The sequence below is a fragment of the Herpailurus yagouaroundi genome, unplaced genomic scaffold (assembly GCF_014898765.1).
Source record: "Herpailurus yagouaroundi ecotype Mexico unplaced genomic scaffold, PumYag 183, whole genome shotgun sequence".
NCBI lineage: Eukaryota > Metazoa > Chordata > Mammalia > Carnivora > Felidae > Herpailurus > Herpailurus yagouaroundi.
In genome coordinates, this window is record NW_024412414.1 from 5,086,213 (window position 1) to 5,103,685 (window position 17,473).

Genomic DNA, 17,473 nt, shown 5'->3' on the forward strand with positions numbered 1-17,473 from the left:
GACAAGGCGAGGCAGAGGAGCTCTTCGTTCCTTCCGGTTCCGCGCCCCTATCTTTTCTCTGGGCCCCTCCTACCTGCAGCCCCTGGGGCACGGCGGAACTAACTGCCGGGCTAAGGTCCCGGCTGCCGAGCCCCGCCCCCAGCCTCCGGCTGTTCCCCAGAGTAGGCCCGAGGCATACCCCCGCCCCCATCCCACCTGCAGTGGGCTCGCTCGCGGCCTGCAAACCCTTCCCCGCAAGCCATATTGGGCTCTCCCTCGCGTCTCCCACCCGCGCGTCTTCTGCAGGGGGCCCGCCCCTAGCCAGTTCCGGGGCGGTTGCTCCCACCAACCGGAACTCCCCAACCCCTCCCGCGGCCTGGGGGCCGTAGGAGGCTGCAGGAGGCTGCAGTGAGGAGGTAGAGGGGGCAGGGGCCGCGTTAGGGGGTCCCTGGAGGACGGGGACCCTGAAGGCGAGTCACTGGGGCGACCCACGGGAGGGGCCAGACATTAAACAGGCGCACTTCTGTGTCAGGCACTGAACTGGGCTCTTGACGAGCATCCTCTCTTAATCCTCAGAACATCCCGGGGAGGTAGGTACTATTGTGATCCCCATTTTACAAATTCAGACTGCTTATGGGGAAACAGACTCCGATTTCTTTTGTCCCCATTTTGTAGATGGGAAAATCGAGACTCAGGAAGATTAAAAAACATAATCAGAGCTATGTAAATAGGAAATGGTAAAAGGCTGGGCTTGAACCCAGGTATGTCCTGTTTATCAGCCCACATTCTTTTTTTTTTTTTAACTTCTTAATGTTTATTTTTGAGGGAGACACACAGAGCACGAGAGGGGGAGGGGCAGAGAGAGAGAGGGAGACACAGAATCCGAGGCAGGTTCCAGGCTTCAAGCTGTCAGAACAGTGCCCAACCTGGGTCTTGAACCATGACCCGGGAGATCATGACCAGAATCAAAGTCAGACGCTTAACCAACTGAGCTACCCAGGCACCCCTTACCATCCCACATTGTTAACCACTGTCAGGGGCAAAGAGAAGGGACAAAGATGGAAGGGGTGAGACAAGGAGAGTCTGGGAGGCACAGAGAACATTAACATTGTAAGAATGGATGTTTGGAGTTCAGGGGCTTAGCAGAACCCAAGTGGAGAACAGAAGAGCATCAGAAAGACAGGGCATAGTATATCATGGTAATTAGTGACACAGACTCAAAACTACCTGGATTCAGATTGCATCTTGGTAAACTTGGGCAGGTAAAATCCTTGGAGTCTGAGTTTCCTTATCTGTAAAGTGTAGGTCACCATTGTCCCTGCTTATGGGGTTGGGTGAGGAATTAATGAGAAACCAGTAAAACGTCTGCCCTTAGCTTAATGCACAGTAAGGGCTCTCTGAGTAGGAGCTGTGCCATTGACCTTGTCAATAGGATACTGAAGCCTGGCTTTCCCCTTGAAACTGTCCCTAGATGGGAGGGAGCTCTTAGACTTTTCTTGTCCCATTTTATCTCCTATCCATGGCTCTCTTCTCTCCAGTTCCACAGGGTCCCGTATCCTGGGCCATGAGTGAACTGAAGGACTGCCCCTTGCAGTTCCATGACTTCAAGTCTGTGGACCACCTGAAGGTTTGTCCACGCTACACGGCAGTGCTGGCCCGCTCTGAGGATGATGGCATCGGCATTGAGGAGCTGGACACTCTGCAGCTGGAGCTTGAGACCCTACTTTCCTCTGCCAGCCGGCGCCTACGGGTTCTCGAGGCTGAAACCCAGGTGATACCCTACAGAGAGGATATCACCAGGGTGGACTGTGACAAGTTATGGGATGGGTCATTGAGTTAGCCCCACCAGCTGAGGCCTTGAGATACAGGAGCTTAGAGGGGTGAGGAGAGGCCTAAACTGGGCTCGGGTGACATGTAGAATACACAAGAATGTGCACAATCCTCATAAATTTCAAGATTTCTAATTTACTGACCTCTGAACCCCCATTATGTTTTGGGTGCTAGTCATTAGAAGTAATTATTAGGACACTTCTGGTCTTCAGGGAGTTTGCCAACTAAAGGGAAAGGGAGGTCAGACAAATACAGGTGATGTTGGTTATGGTTAGAAGTACTAAAGGAATGGGACTGAGGAGACCTGTATTTGAATCCTGGCCTAAGCACTTGCTAGTGTTGCTGTTTCCTAGCTATATGATTTTGGGACAGTTGCCTCCTATCTCTGAGCATCAGTTCCAAATCTGCAAACAGGGATGAATCATAGGAGGTGCCTCAGAGCTTTTGTGAAGATTAAAAGAGATACTTTTGCAAAACATCGGTTGATGTCTGACACTGAGTATTTCAAATGTTATTTGGTACTACTCTGATCATTTCTGTTGACAACATAAATATCCCCTCAGCCCCGTGGGCCAGACACTATGCCAGATCCTGGGGAACAGAGATAGTTAAGATAAGTTTTCTGGTCTCCAGTAGCTTATAGTCTAGTTGAAAAGACAAGGTATCTTGTTCATTCCAGGTTGACCAAACAACACAATTGGGCCTGCAGTGGAGGTACAAAGTGTCAGAGACACAAAGAGGCCTTTTTAATTGGAGCTCAAAGGATGAATAGTTAACTTGTGATCCCTGGGAGTGCACTGAAGCTTTTTGATCAGGACTGTGGCATAATCAGTTGTATTATAGCTTCTAAAAAGCTGGGTAATTGATGTCGAGAAGGCTTCCCAGTTGTGGTGACATTTGAAGTGAAGGTTTGCTGGGAGGCTTGTTTGCATTCCCCTGAAAGTTACCACCAGCATATTCCAGTGCTAACATGCACTAGGGCATGATCATTTGTTTGACCTAAACACTGTAAGTGGTTTGGGTGATACAGAGGTGAGTCAATACAGACAAATGAATGGAATGATGACAAGTATATGAATAAAGTTCTGTGAGGCAGGCACAGAAAAGGAGCTGAGTTTTGAAGGATGCTTAGGAGTTTACTAAACAGGAGATGGGTAAATAAAAAGACCTTGGAGTCTTCTCAAGTTCTAGATCCTAATTCTTCACTAGGAGAAAGAATTGTCCTCTCATTTCCTTTCTCCCTCTCAGTGACAGTCCTCTGTAAATTTCAGATCCTCACTGACTGGCAAGATAAGAAAGGTGATCGCCGATTCCTGAAGCTGGGTCGAGACCACGAGCTTGGAGCTCCCCCCAAACATGGGAAGCCGAAGAAGCAGAAACTGGAAGGAAAAGCGGGACATGGGCCTGGCCCTGGCCCCGGACGGCCCAAATCCAAAAACCTTCAGCCCAAGATCCAGGAATATGAATTCACTGATGACCCAATTGACGTGCCACGGATCCCCAAGAATGATGCGCCCAACAGGTTCCGGGCCAGAGAACATAGAGGGGCCTTTGGATTCAAATAGTAAAGGCTGTGGAGGGGTCTGGGACTGAGGCTGGTGGGACAGGAGGTTCCCATTCAGGATCTGCTTCTCCCTGCAGGTTCTGGGCTTCGGTGGAGCCCTACTGTGCTGATATTACCAGTGAGGAGGTACGCACACTAGAAGAACTACTGAAACCACCAGAAGATGAAGCTGAACATTACAAGGTAGAAAGATTGGACCTTAGTAGACATGGTGACAAACTAGAGGACTCGAGAAGTGCCTCAAAATCAAAGATCTCAAAGTCATGTATCTTCTTCCTTCCCCCACCCTGCCCAACCTCCTATCTAACGCATTAACCCACCCAGGCACCCTGGCTCTAATTGTCAGCTTTCTTCTTGCATTATTTCCTCTCTCTATCCTCCAAATGATCACCACATACATCCTAATGGATCTCCTTCAGTGAGGCTGTTCTTTGTACCAACATCTCCATCCCCTCTGCTTTTTTTTTTTTTTAACGTTTGTTTATTTTTGAGAGAGAGAGACAGAATGCAAGTGGGGAAGGGGCAGAGAGAGAGGGAGACACAGAATCTGAAGCAGACTCCAGGCTCAGAGCTGTCAGCACAGAGCCTCAGTCGGAGCTTGAACTCAGGAATGGTGAGATCATGACCTGAGTTAAAGTCAAACGCTTCACCAGCTGAGCCACCCAGGTGCCCCTCTGCTTTGATTCAAGACTTCATCAGTTTTTGTCCAAGTGGTGTCAAGACAGTTCCCTGTCTCCAAAGGGACTTTTTTTTTTCTTTCTGTAGTATGTAAAAGTTAGGTTTCTCATGATGTAAATAAAACAGTTTCCATCAAAGAAAATGTAGAAAATAAGAGAAGTGTTTGGGAGAACTCTCCCATAGTCCAGCTGTCATGATCAGATGTGACACAGCCCTGTTCCCAGGCCTCCTCTGGCTCCTCTTTGGCACAAGATCGATTCCAAGTAGTTTGGTCCTTGGTGACACAGACCCACCACCCGTCTCCAGTTTCCTCAGTCATTCCCCCTCCTCACTGCTGCATTTACCAGCCCCGACAAGCACCTTACTCTCACTCTAGGCCCACACAGGATCCTTGCTGGTCTCTGGGCCTCTGTACATGCTCCTCCTTTTCCCTTGGCAAACTAGCTCATCCTTCAAAGCACTCATCTCCTCTTATCTCCACCAAAATGCTTTTGCAGATTGCTTGCAGAAAATTTCTCTTTTATGTGCCACAGCACCTTGACCTACCGCTAGCACGTCAGTTCTTTGAATTTTTAAAAAACTTACTTGAAAAAAAAATTTATTTGAAAAGGTAGTCCATATAGGCAGTAGTAAATTCAAGTAATACAAAAGACAATTTCCTCTCCTGACCCTAAGCTTCCTAGTTCTTTCTAGGGACAATAGCTGTGACTTGAGATGGTCTATGTACACATACCATTCTGCACCTGTATCTTGGAAATTTTCCATAATGGCCCCTGTGTGTGTCTTAGTTCATTATGTACCTGTCTCCCTTACCAGACTGTGAGCATATAGATTTTTATCTCCTTTGTTTCTTCCCATCTACGCAAAGCATAGGCTTCAGCCCTGGGGTAGGTACTTGGAGACAGATAAGTGAAGGAACGAATCATGAGCTTTTTGGCAGTGCCCAAAATGCGCAGAGAGCCCCTACCAACCCCAGGCATGGCTTGCCAGTGTTTACCCTTTTTGGGCCGGGTGGCATCTCCCCACCAGATCCCACCCTTGGGGAAGCACTACTCCCAACGCTGGGCACAGGAGGACCTGCTGGAGGAACAGAAGGATGGGGCCCGGGCAGCAGCCGTGGCAGACAAGAAGAAAGGCCTTATGGGGCCACTGACCGAACTGGACACTAAAGGTAGGCCCCTCGCCTTCCTGCCCACACCAGGCCAGGACTTGAGTTCCCAGAAGAACTCAGCCCACCTGTGTACCACTTCTCTGTCTACTTCAGATGTGGATGCCCTGCTGAAGAAATCTGAGGCCCAGCATGAACAGCCCGAAGATGGGTGCCCATTTGGTGCTCTGACACAGCGCCTCCTACAGGCCCTGGTGGAGGTGAGCATCCTAACTCAAGACAGAATTATGCATGCTTTCTGTTTTAATGTTTTATTTTCTTTTGAAGTATATCACATATTTATAAAGGTGCAGAGATATTACATGTATAAATTGGTAAATTTTCATATATGAGCACACATGTATATATAGCCTAACAGAAACAAAGCTTGCCAATATCCTACACAAGCCTCTCTTGTGTCCACCCCCCCAGTCTGTAACCTCTCCCAGAAGTAGCCACTATACCACAGTTACTTTTGCTGAATGTTGGCTAAGGGCTGACCCCTGTGCAAGGGGCTTTCCACGCATCCTTTTGTTGAGGCAAGGACAGTGGTTTGCTCCATGTTACATACTAGAAGATTGAGGCTCAGAAAAAGGAACTGTTTGCTTGGAGTCATGCAGCTAATAAGCAGAAGCAGGATTCAAACCCCAGATACAGAGTCCCTTTCTTTATGCCCACTATCTGGCCTTAGGCACATCCTTTCACCTCACTGAGCCTTAGTTTTCTCCCTGGCTCAAACACAGTAGTGTTTTTCTCTCTCGTGTAACAGTCTGGGCCACGTGTTCCAGGTTGGCTGAGGTGGGGGAGGGGAGAGATCTCAGCCCCACCCCATCAGACAAGGACCCCATCTGTGATGGTTTTGCCACCCTAAACCTGCTCTGCACAAGGTCATTCTGGGTATGATTACTACTCCAAGCCCACAGAAAAAGAGCAAGGAAGAATGTGTGAAGGAAGGTTTATGGGGTTTATGGCCATGACTGGCTGTGGCTCTTATCTCTTCTGATCGCTTTCCACTGGAGAGAGTTTGTCACATGGCCACATCTGACCACAAGGAAGTCTGGGAAATGTAGTGTAGCTGGACAGCCAGCAGCCTCTGTCACAACATGCTTAACATACATTCCAAACGCTTAACAAACCTTGGCTCTTCTCTTTACTGTTGTTGAGTGTTTTCTCATTGCTCTTCTGTGTTGTCTTCTTTTGGTATCAGTACAAAAGAGGCATTTCTAAAATGATCAGAGCTTCCTGGAATCAGTTTGGGAAGGCTTCCAGAGCGATGGGAGCAATGAAAGAATATTTCTGGTCTGTGAAGACTGAAGACTGACTGTAGGTCAGGGAGGAGCAAGAAAATGGAAATATTACAGCTCTTACTCTCTCCCTCCCATTTCTTTTTTTTTTTCTGTCCCACTTCTGTGTTCTTCTAGGAAAATATTATTTCCCCTATGGAGGACTCTCCTATTCCTGACATGTCTGGGAAAGAATCAGGGGCCGACGGGGCAAGCACCTCTCCCCGCAATCAGAACAAGCCCTTCAGGTGAGTGACAACCCTGTCCACATTCCTACTATCTGGTCCCTGCTTCTGTTGACTTCTTTTATCCTAACATGGGAAGGTCTTCATTAAGAGAGAGGTTGAGGGCATTTAGATGAAGCCCAGTGAAAGTTTCACATGTGCATGCTGGCCCAGCATTTCTGCATGCACAGACTTAAGTACAGGTTGTTCATCATAGCCCTGTTCATACCACAAACAACCTAAATGTCCAACTGAAAGGGATTGTTTGGCTAAATTGATATAACTCCATATGATGAAATTACTTATAACTACTAATCGTTTTTGAGAAACACAGTTAATTGACATGAAAAAAGGTAAACACTAAAGTGCTAAGTGAAGAAAAAGTTGTAGCACAATACAGTTTGATCCTGTTTTTACTCATCATATATTTAAATGTGTGTATGTAGAAAACTAGAATAATATAAAAGATAGGAAATGACATGAGACAAAATCTGGGATATAGATAATAAATATTATATAACAAAATATAAACATATTTAAAAATTTTTTAAGTTCATTTATCTTGAGAGAAAGAGTACAAGCAGGGGAGGACCAGAGAGAAAGAGAGAGAGAGAGAGAGAGAGAGAGAGAGAGAGAGAGAGAATCTGAAGCAGGCCCCACAGTGACAGCATGGAGCCGATGCAAGGCTCAAATTTACTAGCCACAAATTAGTGACTTAAGTGAAACCACGAGTCAGACACTTAACTGACTGAGCCACCCAGGCACCCCTAATAAAACAAGAGTCAGACACTTAACTGACTGAGCCACCCAGGCACCCCTAATAAAACACAGTTTTATATGTGGAATGTTAATAATAGCAAAATAACAGTAATGTGTATAATAGTGACGTAAATAATAGTGGTTCTCTCTGAGTTGTTAGCATTATAGGTTTTTCTAGATTTTTTTACAATTCACATGTGTTGGCCTATGTTTGAAATAAGACCATGTGTGTCTCTCTGTATTTTTTCCAAAATATTGAGAAAAAATTGACATACGTCCTTGTATAAATTTAAGGTATACATGTACAATGTACAAAACACGTACATGGTCTGATTTTACATGTGTAAATTACGTGTGTTGTGAAATGATCACCACAACATGTTCAGCTGACATCCACCTTCTCATAGACACAATAAAAAGAAAAGAAAAATTCTGTGATGAGAACTCTTAGGATTTACACTCTTTTTTTTTTTTTTTAATTTATTTTGAGAGAGACATTGGGAGCAGGGGAGGGGCAGAGAGAGGGAGAGAGAGAGAATCTCAAGCAGGCTCCACACTGTCAGTGCAGAGCCTGATGTGGGGCTCAAGCTCACGAACCGTGAGATCATGACCTGAGCCAAAACCAAGAGTTGGATGCCTAACTGACTGAGCCACCCAGGCGCTCCAGGATTTACACTCTTTTTTTTTTTTTTTCAATTTTTTTTAACGTTTATTTATTTTTGAGACAGAGAGAGACAGAGCATGAACGGGGGAGGGTCAGAGAGAGGGAGACACAGAATCTGAAACAGGCTCCAGGCTCTGAGCTGTCAGCACAGAGCCCGACGCGGGGCTCGAACTCACGGACCGTGAGATCATGACCTGAGCCGAAGTCGGCCGCTTAACCGACTGAGCCACCCAGGCGCCCCTCCAGGATTTACACTCTTAACAACTTTGTATATAACATACAACAGTGTCAGCTACAGTCATATTATATCCCAGTGTTTATTCATAACTAGAAGTTTGTACCTTTTGACCACCTTCCCCCAATTCCCTTCCCCCCACCCTCCTCCTCTGGTAATGAAAAGTCTGATTTCTTTCTATGAACTTTTTTTTTAGATTTCACATATAAGTGGGATCATACTGTATTTGTCTTTCTCTGACTTATTTCACTTAGCATAATGCATTCAGAGTCTATCCATGTTGTCACAAATGGTAGGATTTCCTTGTTTTTATAAGGCTGAATAACAGTCTATTGAATGTGTGCATTGTGTGTGTGTGTGTATATATACATTCCACAACTTCTTTATTCATTCATCCATTGATGGACATTTAGGTTGCTTCCATATCTTGACTATTGTAAATAATGCACCCCCAGTGAACATGGGGGTGCAAGATAACCTTAACTAGGGATGTTGAGCATCTTTTCACGTATCTACTGGTGTTTTGTATATGTTCTTTGGAGAAATGTCTGTTCAGGATCTTTGCCCATTTGTTAATTGGGCAGGTTTATTGCTTTTGAGTTATATGAGTTCTTTATTTTTGATATTAACTAATCAGATACATGGTTTACAATATCTTTTCCTGTTCCATAAGTTGTCTCTTCACTTTGTTGATGATTTCTTTTGCTGTGCAGAAGCAATTTGTAGTTTGATGTAGTCCCACTTGTTTTTTATTTTATTGCCTGTGCTTTAGGTGTCACAGCCAAAAAGTCATTGCCAAGACCCATGTCAAGGAGCTTTACTCCTAGGTTTTTTAGGAGTTTCAGGGTTCCAGCTCGTAACATTTTCTCTATATTTTTATACCTAGATAGATAGGGAGTGCCCAAAGAGAAAGGAATGTGTCACTAGCCTTGGGAACCTTTCGGGTCCCCCCTCTAAGCTGACCCTTGAGCTAAGCGCTACCTTCCTGTAGTGTACCACATACCAAGTCCCTGGAGAGCCGCATCAAGGAGGAGCTGATCGCCCAGGGTCTGCTGGAGTCTGAGGACCGCCCCGCAGAGGACTCGGAAGATGAGGTCCTCGCAGAGCTGCGCAAACGGCAGGCCGAGCTGAAGGCGCTCAGTGCCCACAACCGCACCAAAAAGCATGACCTGCTGAGGTTAGTGTGGATGGGATGCACGGGCCTGGGAGTGGCTGAGAAGGCTTTGGTCGCTGCTGGTCACCTTCTGGGCGCTTTACAATAGGCTTCCCTGGGAGGGCCTCTAAATCACCAGGAGAGCCTTGAAAAAAATATTGCCAGATACCACAGACTCTAAGGCTCAGACATCTGTGATTTATTTATTTACCTACTTATAATTGTGGTGAAAGAAACACATAAAATTGACTCTATACCATTTTAAAAAGTACATTTCAGTGGTATTACCTATATTCACATTGTCGCATGGTTTATTTTTTTAATCTTTTCATGCTTATCTTCTTTTCCTCTAACATTTTTATGAAAAATTTCATAAACACAGAACATCTGAAGGAGTTGTATGGTAAACGCCAATATACTCTGTACCTAGATTTATCAACTGTTAACATTTTGTTGGACATCCATGAATATTATTGGCTCTTCACTGGAAATTGCCTTGTTTTAGGATCAGTTCTTTAAGAAATTAGTCAGAATGTCTTTCATTTCATTTTGACTCCCATCCATCTTGCCCTGCATTGGTCATGACAAAAGTATAGGTGATCTCTGGAGGGAGATATGGTAGTTGTTGCCCTTTTTGAGGGGAGGTAGAGAAGTCGTCCAACTGAGCCTCCTTGCTTCTCACGGGCAGGTGTATGTCTTTGCCTCACAGAGCCACAACGGGCAGGGCACACGCATTTGGCCAGCTCTGCCTGTCTCTTACACGTTGTACTGGGGGCTAGGAAGAGGGACAGCAAATGGCTTGTGGTCTACAAGCAGGTAATTGGTAAAGAGGTGCACCATTAAAAGGAGAGGGAACTGCTTGGTGACAAACTGCTAAGGGAGTGCTTAAGGATAAGGGTTACTGAGTGCCTGCTGTGTGCCAGGGACTTTATCCTCCTGTTTAATCTGGACTACAGTCCAGGGGGTAGGTGGTATTTCACCTCTTTACTAGATGAGGAAGTGAAGGGCCAATGAAGTGAGTACTCTGCTGAAGGCCACACAGCCAGTCAACAACCAAGCTGCAACTTGAGCCCAAGGCTGAATGCAAAGCCTCTTTCTAGTTCCCTTTCATGCAAGGACAAGAAGAGGAAAAATAACAGGTGAAAGAGATACTGAGTGGGGTGGAGAGGAGAGAAAGATTGAATGAGCGGGAGAAACAAAGATGTGCAGATATAGAAGTAGTGGACACTGGGGTGCTTGGGTGGCTCAGTCAAACGTTCAACTCTTGATTTTGGTTCAGGTCATGATCTTGCGGTCACAAGATTGAGCCCCACGTCCAGCTCAGTGTGGAGGCTGCTTAGGACTCTCTCTCTCCCTATTTCTCTGCCTCACCCCCCACTCGAGTGCGCATGCGCTCTCTCGTGCTCTCTAAATAAACAAACAAACAAACAAACAAACTTCTGGAGCACCTGGGTGGCTCAGCTGGTTAAGTGTACAACTTCAGCTCAGGTCATGATCTCACAGTTTGTGGGTTCAAGCCCCGCGTCGGGCTCTGTGCTGACAGCTCAGATGGTGCTTTGGATTCTGTGTCTCCCTCTCTCTCTGCCCCTCCCCCGGTCATGCTCTATCTGTCTCTGTCTCAAGAATAAATAAAACATTAAAAATAAACAAATAAACAAACTTCTAAAAAAGGTAGTGGACAGTGAAAGAACTAGCTTGGGTTGTTAGAAGCCTAGAATCCAGTCCTCAGCTCTGCTATTGACCAGCTCCAGGGCCTTAAGCAAGGTATCTCCTACCCTGAGCAGCAGCTTCCGCTTCTGGAAAATTAACACGTTGGACTAGATCACATCTCTAAGCCACCTTCCAGTTCCACCAACAGTGGAATTGATAGGTCAGATTTCATTTACAGGGGTTGGTTTGGCATCTCACCCACTCAGGGTGCCTAGACCCTTAGGTTGCTCTGGAATTTGGATACTGAAGTCAGCAGGTCTTCTGCTAACACTAGAATACCTTTTAAAGATGATTGCGTGGAGCCAGCCTGCCTTAGTTCAGATCTCCTACTTACTAGCTGTAGGATTTAGGAGTGTTTTTTATTCTCCTTGACCTCTTTCATCACTGGTAATTTCAGAATAATAGTACCTACCTCACAAGGCTGTTATGAGGATTAACTGTGCTGACATATTTGAAGGGCTTAAGGTAGTAACTAGCACATAGTATCGTAGAAGTGTGGGTCAGTAACTTTGCTTTTTGGTATGAAACAGCCCACAGGAGTGCCATCCTGGGGTGGTAGGTGGGTTCAGTCTGGAAGAGGGAGAGGGACCCCACTATGGAGGTGGGCTTCCCATGACACCTTGGTTGGCTGGTCCCTACAGGCTGGCAAAGGAGGAAGTAAGCCGGCAGGAGCTGAGACAGCGGGTCCGCATGGCAGACAATGAGGTCATGGATGCCTTCCGGAAGATCATGGCTGCCCGGCAGAAGAAGCGGACCCCCACCAAGAAGGAGAAGGACCAGGCTTGGAAGACTCTGAAGGAACGTGAGAGCATCCTAAAGCTGCTGGATGGGTAGCCTTCACCCCTGCCTCAGACTGTCTTCCCCTGGCCTGGGGGAAGGAGGGCTAGGGAGCCCACTTCTTTCCTTGGCCTGCCGGAACCCTAGGCCTGTGACTGCCTGTTAATGTCAAATGATGACAGTCTGTAGAGGTCTGTGGCCCTTCCCTGAAGTCATTGGTCTAGCTCTGTACAACCAGGACATGGGAGGCCCTGTTGGGCTGGCCTGAGGCCCACTCTGTGCTTCCCCCTCTTTACTATCCCCCACTCCCTCCCCTCTTTCCCTCAAGGACTTCTCCCTTGTGGTTTTGTAAAGTGCAAACCTAAAAGTAAAGTGACTGCTGTGTTTTTGTTTTTTTTTTTTAAGTATCCCAAATCTTTGAATGTCTGTTAACTACAGGTTAGAAAAGAACTGGTGTGAAAGAAAGAAAAAAAAGAAAAGAAAAGAACTGGTGTGGGTGGCAGGGGAGGGCATGCTTGGTGGCTCTCAGCCTTTGGACACTCACCCATGTCATTCATTCAGGAAGAGCTCTCAGGGTACTTGTGGCTGCAAGTAACAATACCCTCAGCTCCAAGTGGATTCGTAAGAAGGAAATGTGTTGGTTTGGGGCTTGGTGGTCCTGGGGCAGGATGGCCTCCAGGGTTGGCCAACCCAGCATCTCAACAGGGCCATGAAGGGTCCAGGTTATCTCTGTACTGCCTTCTATGATGTCAGCTTTTGCCTAAACTGAATTTTCTTCCAGCTGTGCAGCCAGTAGCAGTCAACATCCAGCACAAGAGAGGGCAGGAAGGAGCCAACTGGTTTCACTGGCCCACCCAAAAGCAAGAAGCCTTTCCCAAATACCCTTATGTCTCGCTGGCCCAAACAAACTCTCACATGCCTATTCCTGAATCAGTCACTGTGGCAAGGGATGACTCTGATGGGTTTTAACTAGTGAGAGTGGAGTCTGCTTCCCCACCAAGCCCAAGGCAATGGGGAAAGACGGGGGAACTCAATAAAGATCTGAGTAGGAATGGGGAAATGGATGCTGGATAGGCCACCAATAATGTCTCTCCCACAGCCCGGGAAGGAAACAAGGTATAGGCGATAGAGATGAATAAATGTGCTCTCATCCCTGTCTCAAGTTGGTCCCAGATTAGTCAGGGAGTCAGAAAATAATTTGTAAATTTACTGTGGGAAGGTTGAGGTCTACACAGGACAAGGGAGGGGACAGTTCCCTGAGGAAGTGACCTGTGAACTGAGCCATAAAGAAGGATGGCAAGGACAGGCAACATTCTTGTATGCTCAGCACTACTGTTAGACCTGCCGCTTCCCCATTCCATATGGCTCTTGTGGAACTGTCAAATTAGGATGGATAAATGACCCCAACTTGGCCAGTCACAGCACCCTATTCTTTATCCATGATAATTGGTCTAAAGAACGGACATCTGACTTGAACTGGGCCAGAGGCCTTCCATAAGCTTGTTCTGATGCTGAGAGAAGAGGATTTCTCTTCTTTTGGATCAAAAGCCTTAGAATGTAAGCTTAGACCACCTGGTGACCCACTTTCTTGCCATGGGGAAGAACCTGCCTGAGAATAAAGCCAACTCAAAAGCAGAGCCAGGAGATGGAGAAGCAGATAAAGTTTTAATGATGTAGCTGGAGCCCTAGATCTCCCATTGGACCTTCCAATTACATCAGTCCACAAATGCTTCTTTAGGCTTAAGCTAGGTCGCTTTGGTGTTTCATCACTTGTCAACTAAAAAAGGGCCTGACTAATGAAAGTGGACTTTGGCAAGAAGGAAGGCTGGAGTGGAGTTCTGAGAGAGGACAGCATGAGGGCCTGCCTCCCACTAGGTGCAGAGCCTAGCTGCTGTTTTTCAGTGACTCGTTGTTTGCAGATTGCTTAGAACCTTCTCAGAAAAGACACCTAACACTTAATTTCATTAATGAATTTGATTAGTGAATTAGCGATAAAATTAAGTACTCAGTAAATGTTAGCTCTATACCAGGCACTGTTCTAAACTTGTTAAGTTACAAATCTCAGCTACCCTACACGGTGGGTACTAATAACATCCCGTTCACAGATGAGGAAAACAAGCCTAGGTGATCAGCAGTTAATAAATCATCGTTGAGGCAAGATTCAAACTCAAGTCCATTTGACTTGCAGACACAGACTCTTCATTATAGAACTCACCGGGGCCCTACTCCCTTATGGCCGATATGAATGACACTCCTAGGTTTGGGCACTGCAGAACCTGTGCAGCTTGCAGATCCCCTGCTTAACCATTCACTTCCATGTTCATTAAGCCAGACCTCCCCAGAGAAGCATCACTGGTAAAGAGTTCCAGGAGCAGAGACCCATTTTATGGAGGAGGTAGGATGACAGATCCCCAAATTGGGTAAAATTGTGAGAGAGGAAGGCAGGTATTATAAATAGGAGGAAGAACCCCAGAATTCTGACTGGGCCTGGTTCATTAGGGAAAAGACTTTGAAGGATCAGTTGCGAGAACACTATTCTCTGTCGCACACCTACTATCTGCCTAGTACTGCACTGGGCCCTCTACTGGCATGTTTTGATGCTCACCACACACCTACAAGGTGAATAGAACTATTTCCACCCTGCAGAGGAGGACAATGAAGCTCAAAGAGGTGCAATGCCTTCTGAAACTATACAGCTGTGGTGCAGGAAATGCTCAGCACCATCGCTGAGTTGACAACCACAGTGGGACAGGGAGTCCCTTCTAATGGCCACATCCGTGTCTGCTGGAGCCAAAGGAGACTTCCTTTATGGGGGTTGGAGGAAGCTGGGTTCCCCATGGCGGGGGAGGAGTAGTTCTAGCACCTCAAACCTACTATTTTAATTTGAAACAACCCTGACACCTTATCACTTGTCTGGTGAAAAAGCCTTTTGTATCTTGGCCCTGAAAGGCATCCACCATCTTTGTTTCTCCACATTCCCAAATGTCTTATAACTGACTTTTGGAAACACCAGCATGCATGAGAATAGGGAGGATTGAATGGAGGTTAAGCCCCGATGTCAGGAAATGACCCAGTGTGAGTCCCCAGCCCCTGTCAGCTCCTGAACACTCTGGGGGATTGGCTTGATGGATACTGGGTCCCAGTTAAATCTTGCTAAGAAGTAAGTGACGGCTGTAACTTTGTACTAATGTGGTCAGGGAGTAATTTCCCTTTCTGCTCCAGAGCTCAGGACTTAATGGAGACAACCAAACACAAATGGACCATAACTCACCTGTTCATGTATTAACTCATCATTTCTTCTTTTCACTCACCTCCTTTGTTCATTCACTCCATCTACTTGCCTCCCTTTCCTCATTCATACTCCTGTTTCCTCACTCAGTGACCTTGTTGCCATGGCTGAGAGCTCTGTGAAGAACAATAATAGAAGAATGTACAAAGTCTGCAGGGACCTAGGGCACAGAATGACTTAACAACAGTTTAGAGGGTCAGGAAAGGATTCAGAGAGGATGTGGAAAGGAAGTTGCCAGGCAGAAGACATTGCAGACAAAAGGAACAGCAAGGCACAAAGGTGTGAACAGCTGGCCCGCTTAGAGAGAGGTGAGAACTGCACTGTGACTGGAGCCTTGGGTGTGTGGAGGGGGAAGGGAAGGATAAGAAATGAAACTGGAAAGTAGGCTGAGAACAGGCTGGCTGTGAATAGCAGGTTAAGGGGCATGGGATTTAGTCTCAAGTTCAGTGGTTCTCAAAGTGTGGTCCTGGGGGCACCTAGCTGGGTCAGTCGGTAAAGCATGCGACTCTTGCTCTAGGGGTTGTGAGTTTGAGCCCCACATTGGGAGTACAGATTACTTATAAATGAAATCTTTAAAAAAACAAAAGTGTGGTCCTTGAGCCAGCAGCATCAGCATCACCTGGGAACTTACTAAACATGCAAATTCTCAGGTCCTAGACCCACTGAATCAGAAGCTCTGCCGGGGGCTTCAGACATCTCTGTCTTAACATACTCTCCAGGTGATTCCTGATGCATGTTAAAGTTTGAGAATAACTTTTCTAGGTTCTAGGGATTCAGGGTTGGTGTGTGAGCAGGGGAGTGCCATAATAGCACTCCAAATTGGAAAGCACTTTGATAGCAACATGGAAGCCCGACTGATTAGAGGGGGTGAGAGTGAAATTAGGGCAGGCTGGAGTGTAATCATGTGCAAAAAATACATCCGAGATGGTGGATGCCACAGAAGCTGGTAGATATCCTTCAAAATCTATTCTATAGTTAATAGGATTCCTGAATTTTAGTGGGACATAGCACCTCAAAGACTAAATATCCCAGCTTCTCTTGAAGTTAGATATGATCATGTGATTTAAATTTTGGCCAATAGGATGTGAATGGAAGAGACGTGTGTAACTATGAGGTCATGAGCCCCAAGGCATGTGCCCCCCATGTTCCCATTTGTCCCTGGCTGGGATGAGACTTGGTGGCAAGCCATCTTGAAACGTGGTGAGGGGCGCCTGGGTGGCTCAGTCGGTTAAACGTCTGACTTTGGCTCAGGTCATGATCTCGCAATTCGTGAGTTCGAGCCCTGCATCAGGCTCTGTGGTGACAGCCTGGAGCCTGTTTCAGATTCTGTCTCCGTCTCTCTCTGCCCCTCCCCTGCTCATGCTCTGTCTCTCTCTGTCTCAAAAATAAATAAAAACATTAAAAAAAAAATTTTTTTAAAAAGAAACATGTGGTCAAAGACAACACCATGGGAACTCTGGAGCAGCAAGATAAGAAGAAGCCAGGATCCCTCCTACCTTGAGTCATACCAGCCTGGTATGACTACTTATGGCCAGATTGCTATACACTTCCATTTTATTTAAGTCACAACTATTCTCCGTGTCTATTAGAGAAATCAAACTTATATTTTAGCTGCTACAGTGGGCCAAGTATGCTTTTCAAAGTATACCTTGGGGCACCTGGGTGGATCAGTCAGTTAAACATCTATCTCTTGATTTCAGCTCTCAGGGTCATGTGTCTAGCCCTGGGTTGAGTTCCTCGCTGGGTGTGGAGCCTGCTTTAAGATTCTTTTGTTTCCTCTCCCTCTGCCCTTCCCCCTCCTTGCACAAGTGGTGCGCCCTGCGCGCACACACACACACTCTCTCTCTCTCTCTGAAAAAAAAAAACTATACCTGACTCCTTCCCTTTTTTTCTCCCTTTCTTTTTAAAGTTTGTGTATTTTGAGAGAGACAGAGACAGAGCAGGCATGTGCATGAATGGGGGAGGGGCAGAGAGATGGAGAGAGAGAACCCCAAGCAGGCCCCTCACTGTCAGTGAAAAGCCTGACATAGGTCTCGAACCCATGAACCATGAGATCATGACCTGAGCAGAAACCAAGAGTCGACGCTTAACCTGCTGAGCCACCCAGGCACCCCTCCTTGCTTTCTTTTTTTCCTTCCTTCCTTCCTTCCTTCCTTCCTTCCTTCCTTCCTTCCTTCCTTC

General features: G+C 46.4%; 2 protein-coding genes across 4 annotated transcripts in view; one reads left to right on the forward strand and one right to left on the reverse strand.

The window, feature by feature from the left end:
• OGG1 (8-oxoguanine DNA glycosylase) overlaps window positions 1-17,473 on the reverse strand; it is a 44,778-nt gene that overhangs the window by 3,437 nt on the left and 23,868 nt on the right. The window contains exons 8-9 of one of the 2 annotated variants that reach the window (XR_005795653.1): window positions 15,315-15,408; window positions 5,634-6,519 (exon numbers count right to left, since the gene is read on the reverse strand). The gene's annotated coding sequence lies outside the window, so the exon portion shown is untranslated. Of the gene's footprint in view, window positions 1-5,633; window positions 6,520-15,314; window positions 15,409-17,473 lie in introns of those variants that run through there. The other variant, XR_005795652.1, reaches the window with a different exon arrangement.
• On the forward strand, window positions 26-12,390 carry TADA3 (transcriptional adaptor 3). Of its 2 annotated transcripts, none has more exons than XM_040492049.1 (9): window positions 26-569; window positions 1,518-1,750; window positions 3,081-3,331; window positions 3,451-3,556; window positions 5,081-5,222; window positions 5,316-5,419; window positions 6,620-6,729; window positions 9,355-9,540; window positions 11,868-12,390. In XM_040492049.1, exons 2-9 carry the CDS (start codon window positions 1,544-1,546, stop codon window positions 12,058-12,060), a joined length of 1,299 nt encoding a protein of 432 aa, XP_040347983.1. In that variant the 5' UTR covers window positions 26-569; window positions 1,518-1,543; the 3' UTR covers window positions 12,061-12,390. The 2 variants fall into 2 exon arrangements, with proteins under 2 accessions (XP_040347983.1, XP_040347984.1); XM_040492050.1 differs by having other exon boundaries at window positions 26-395.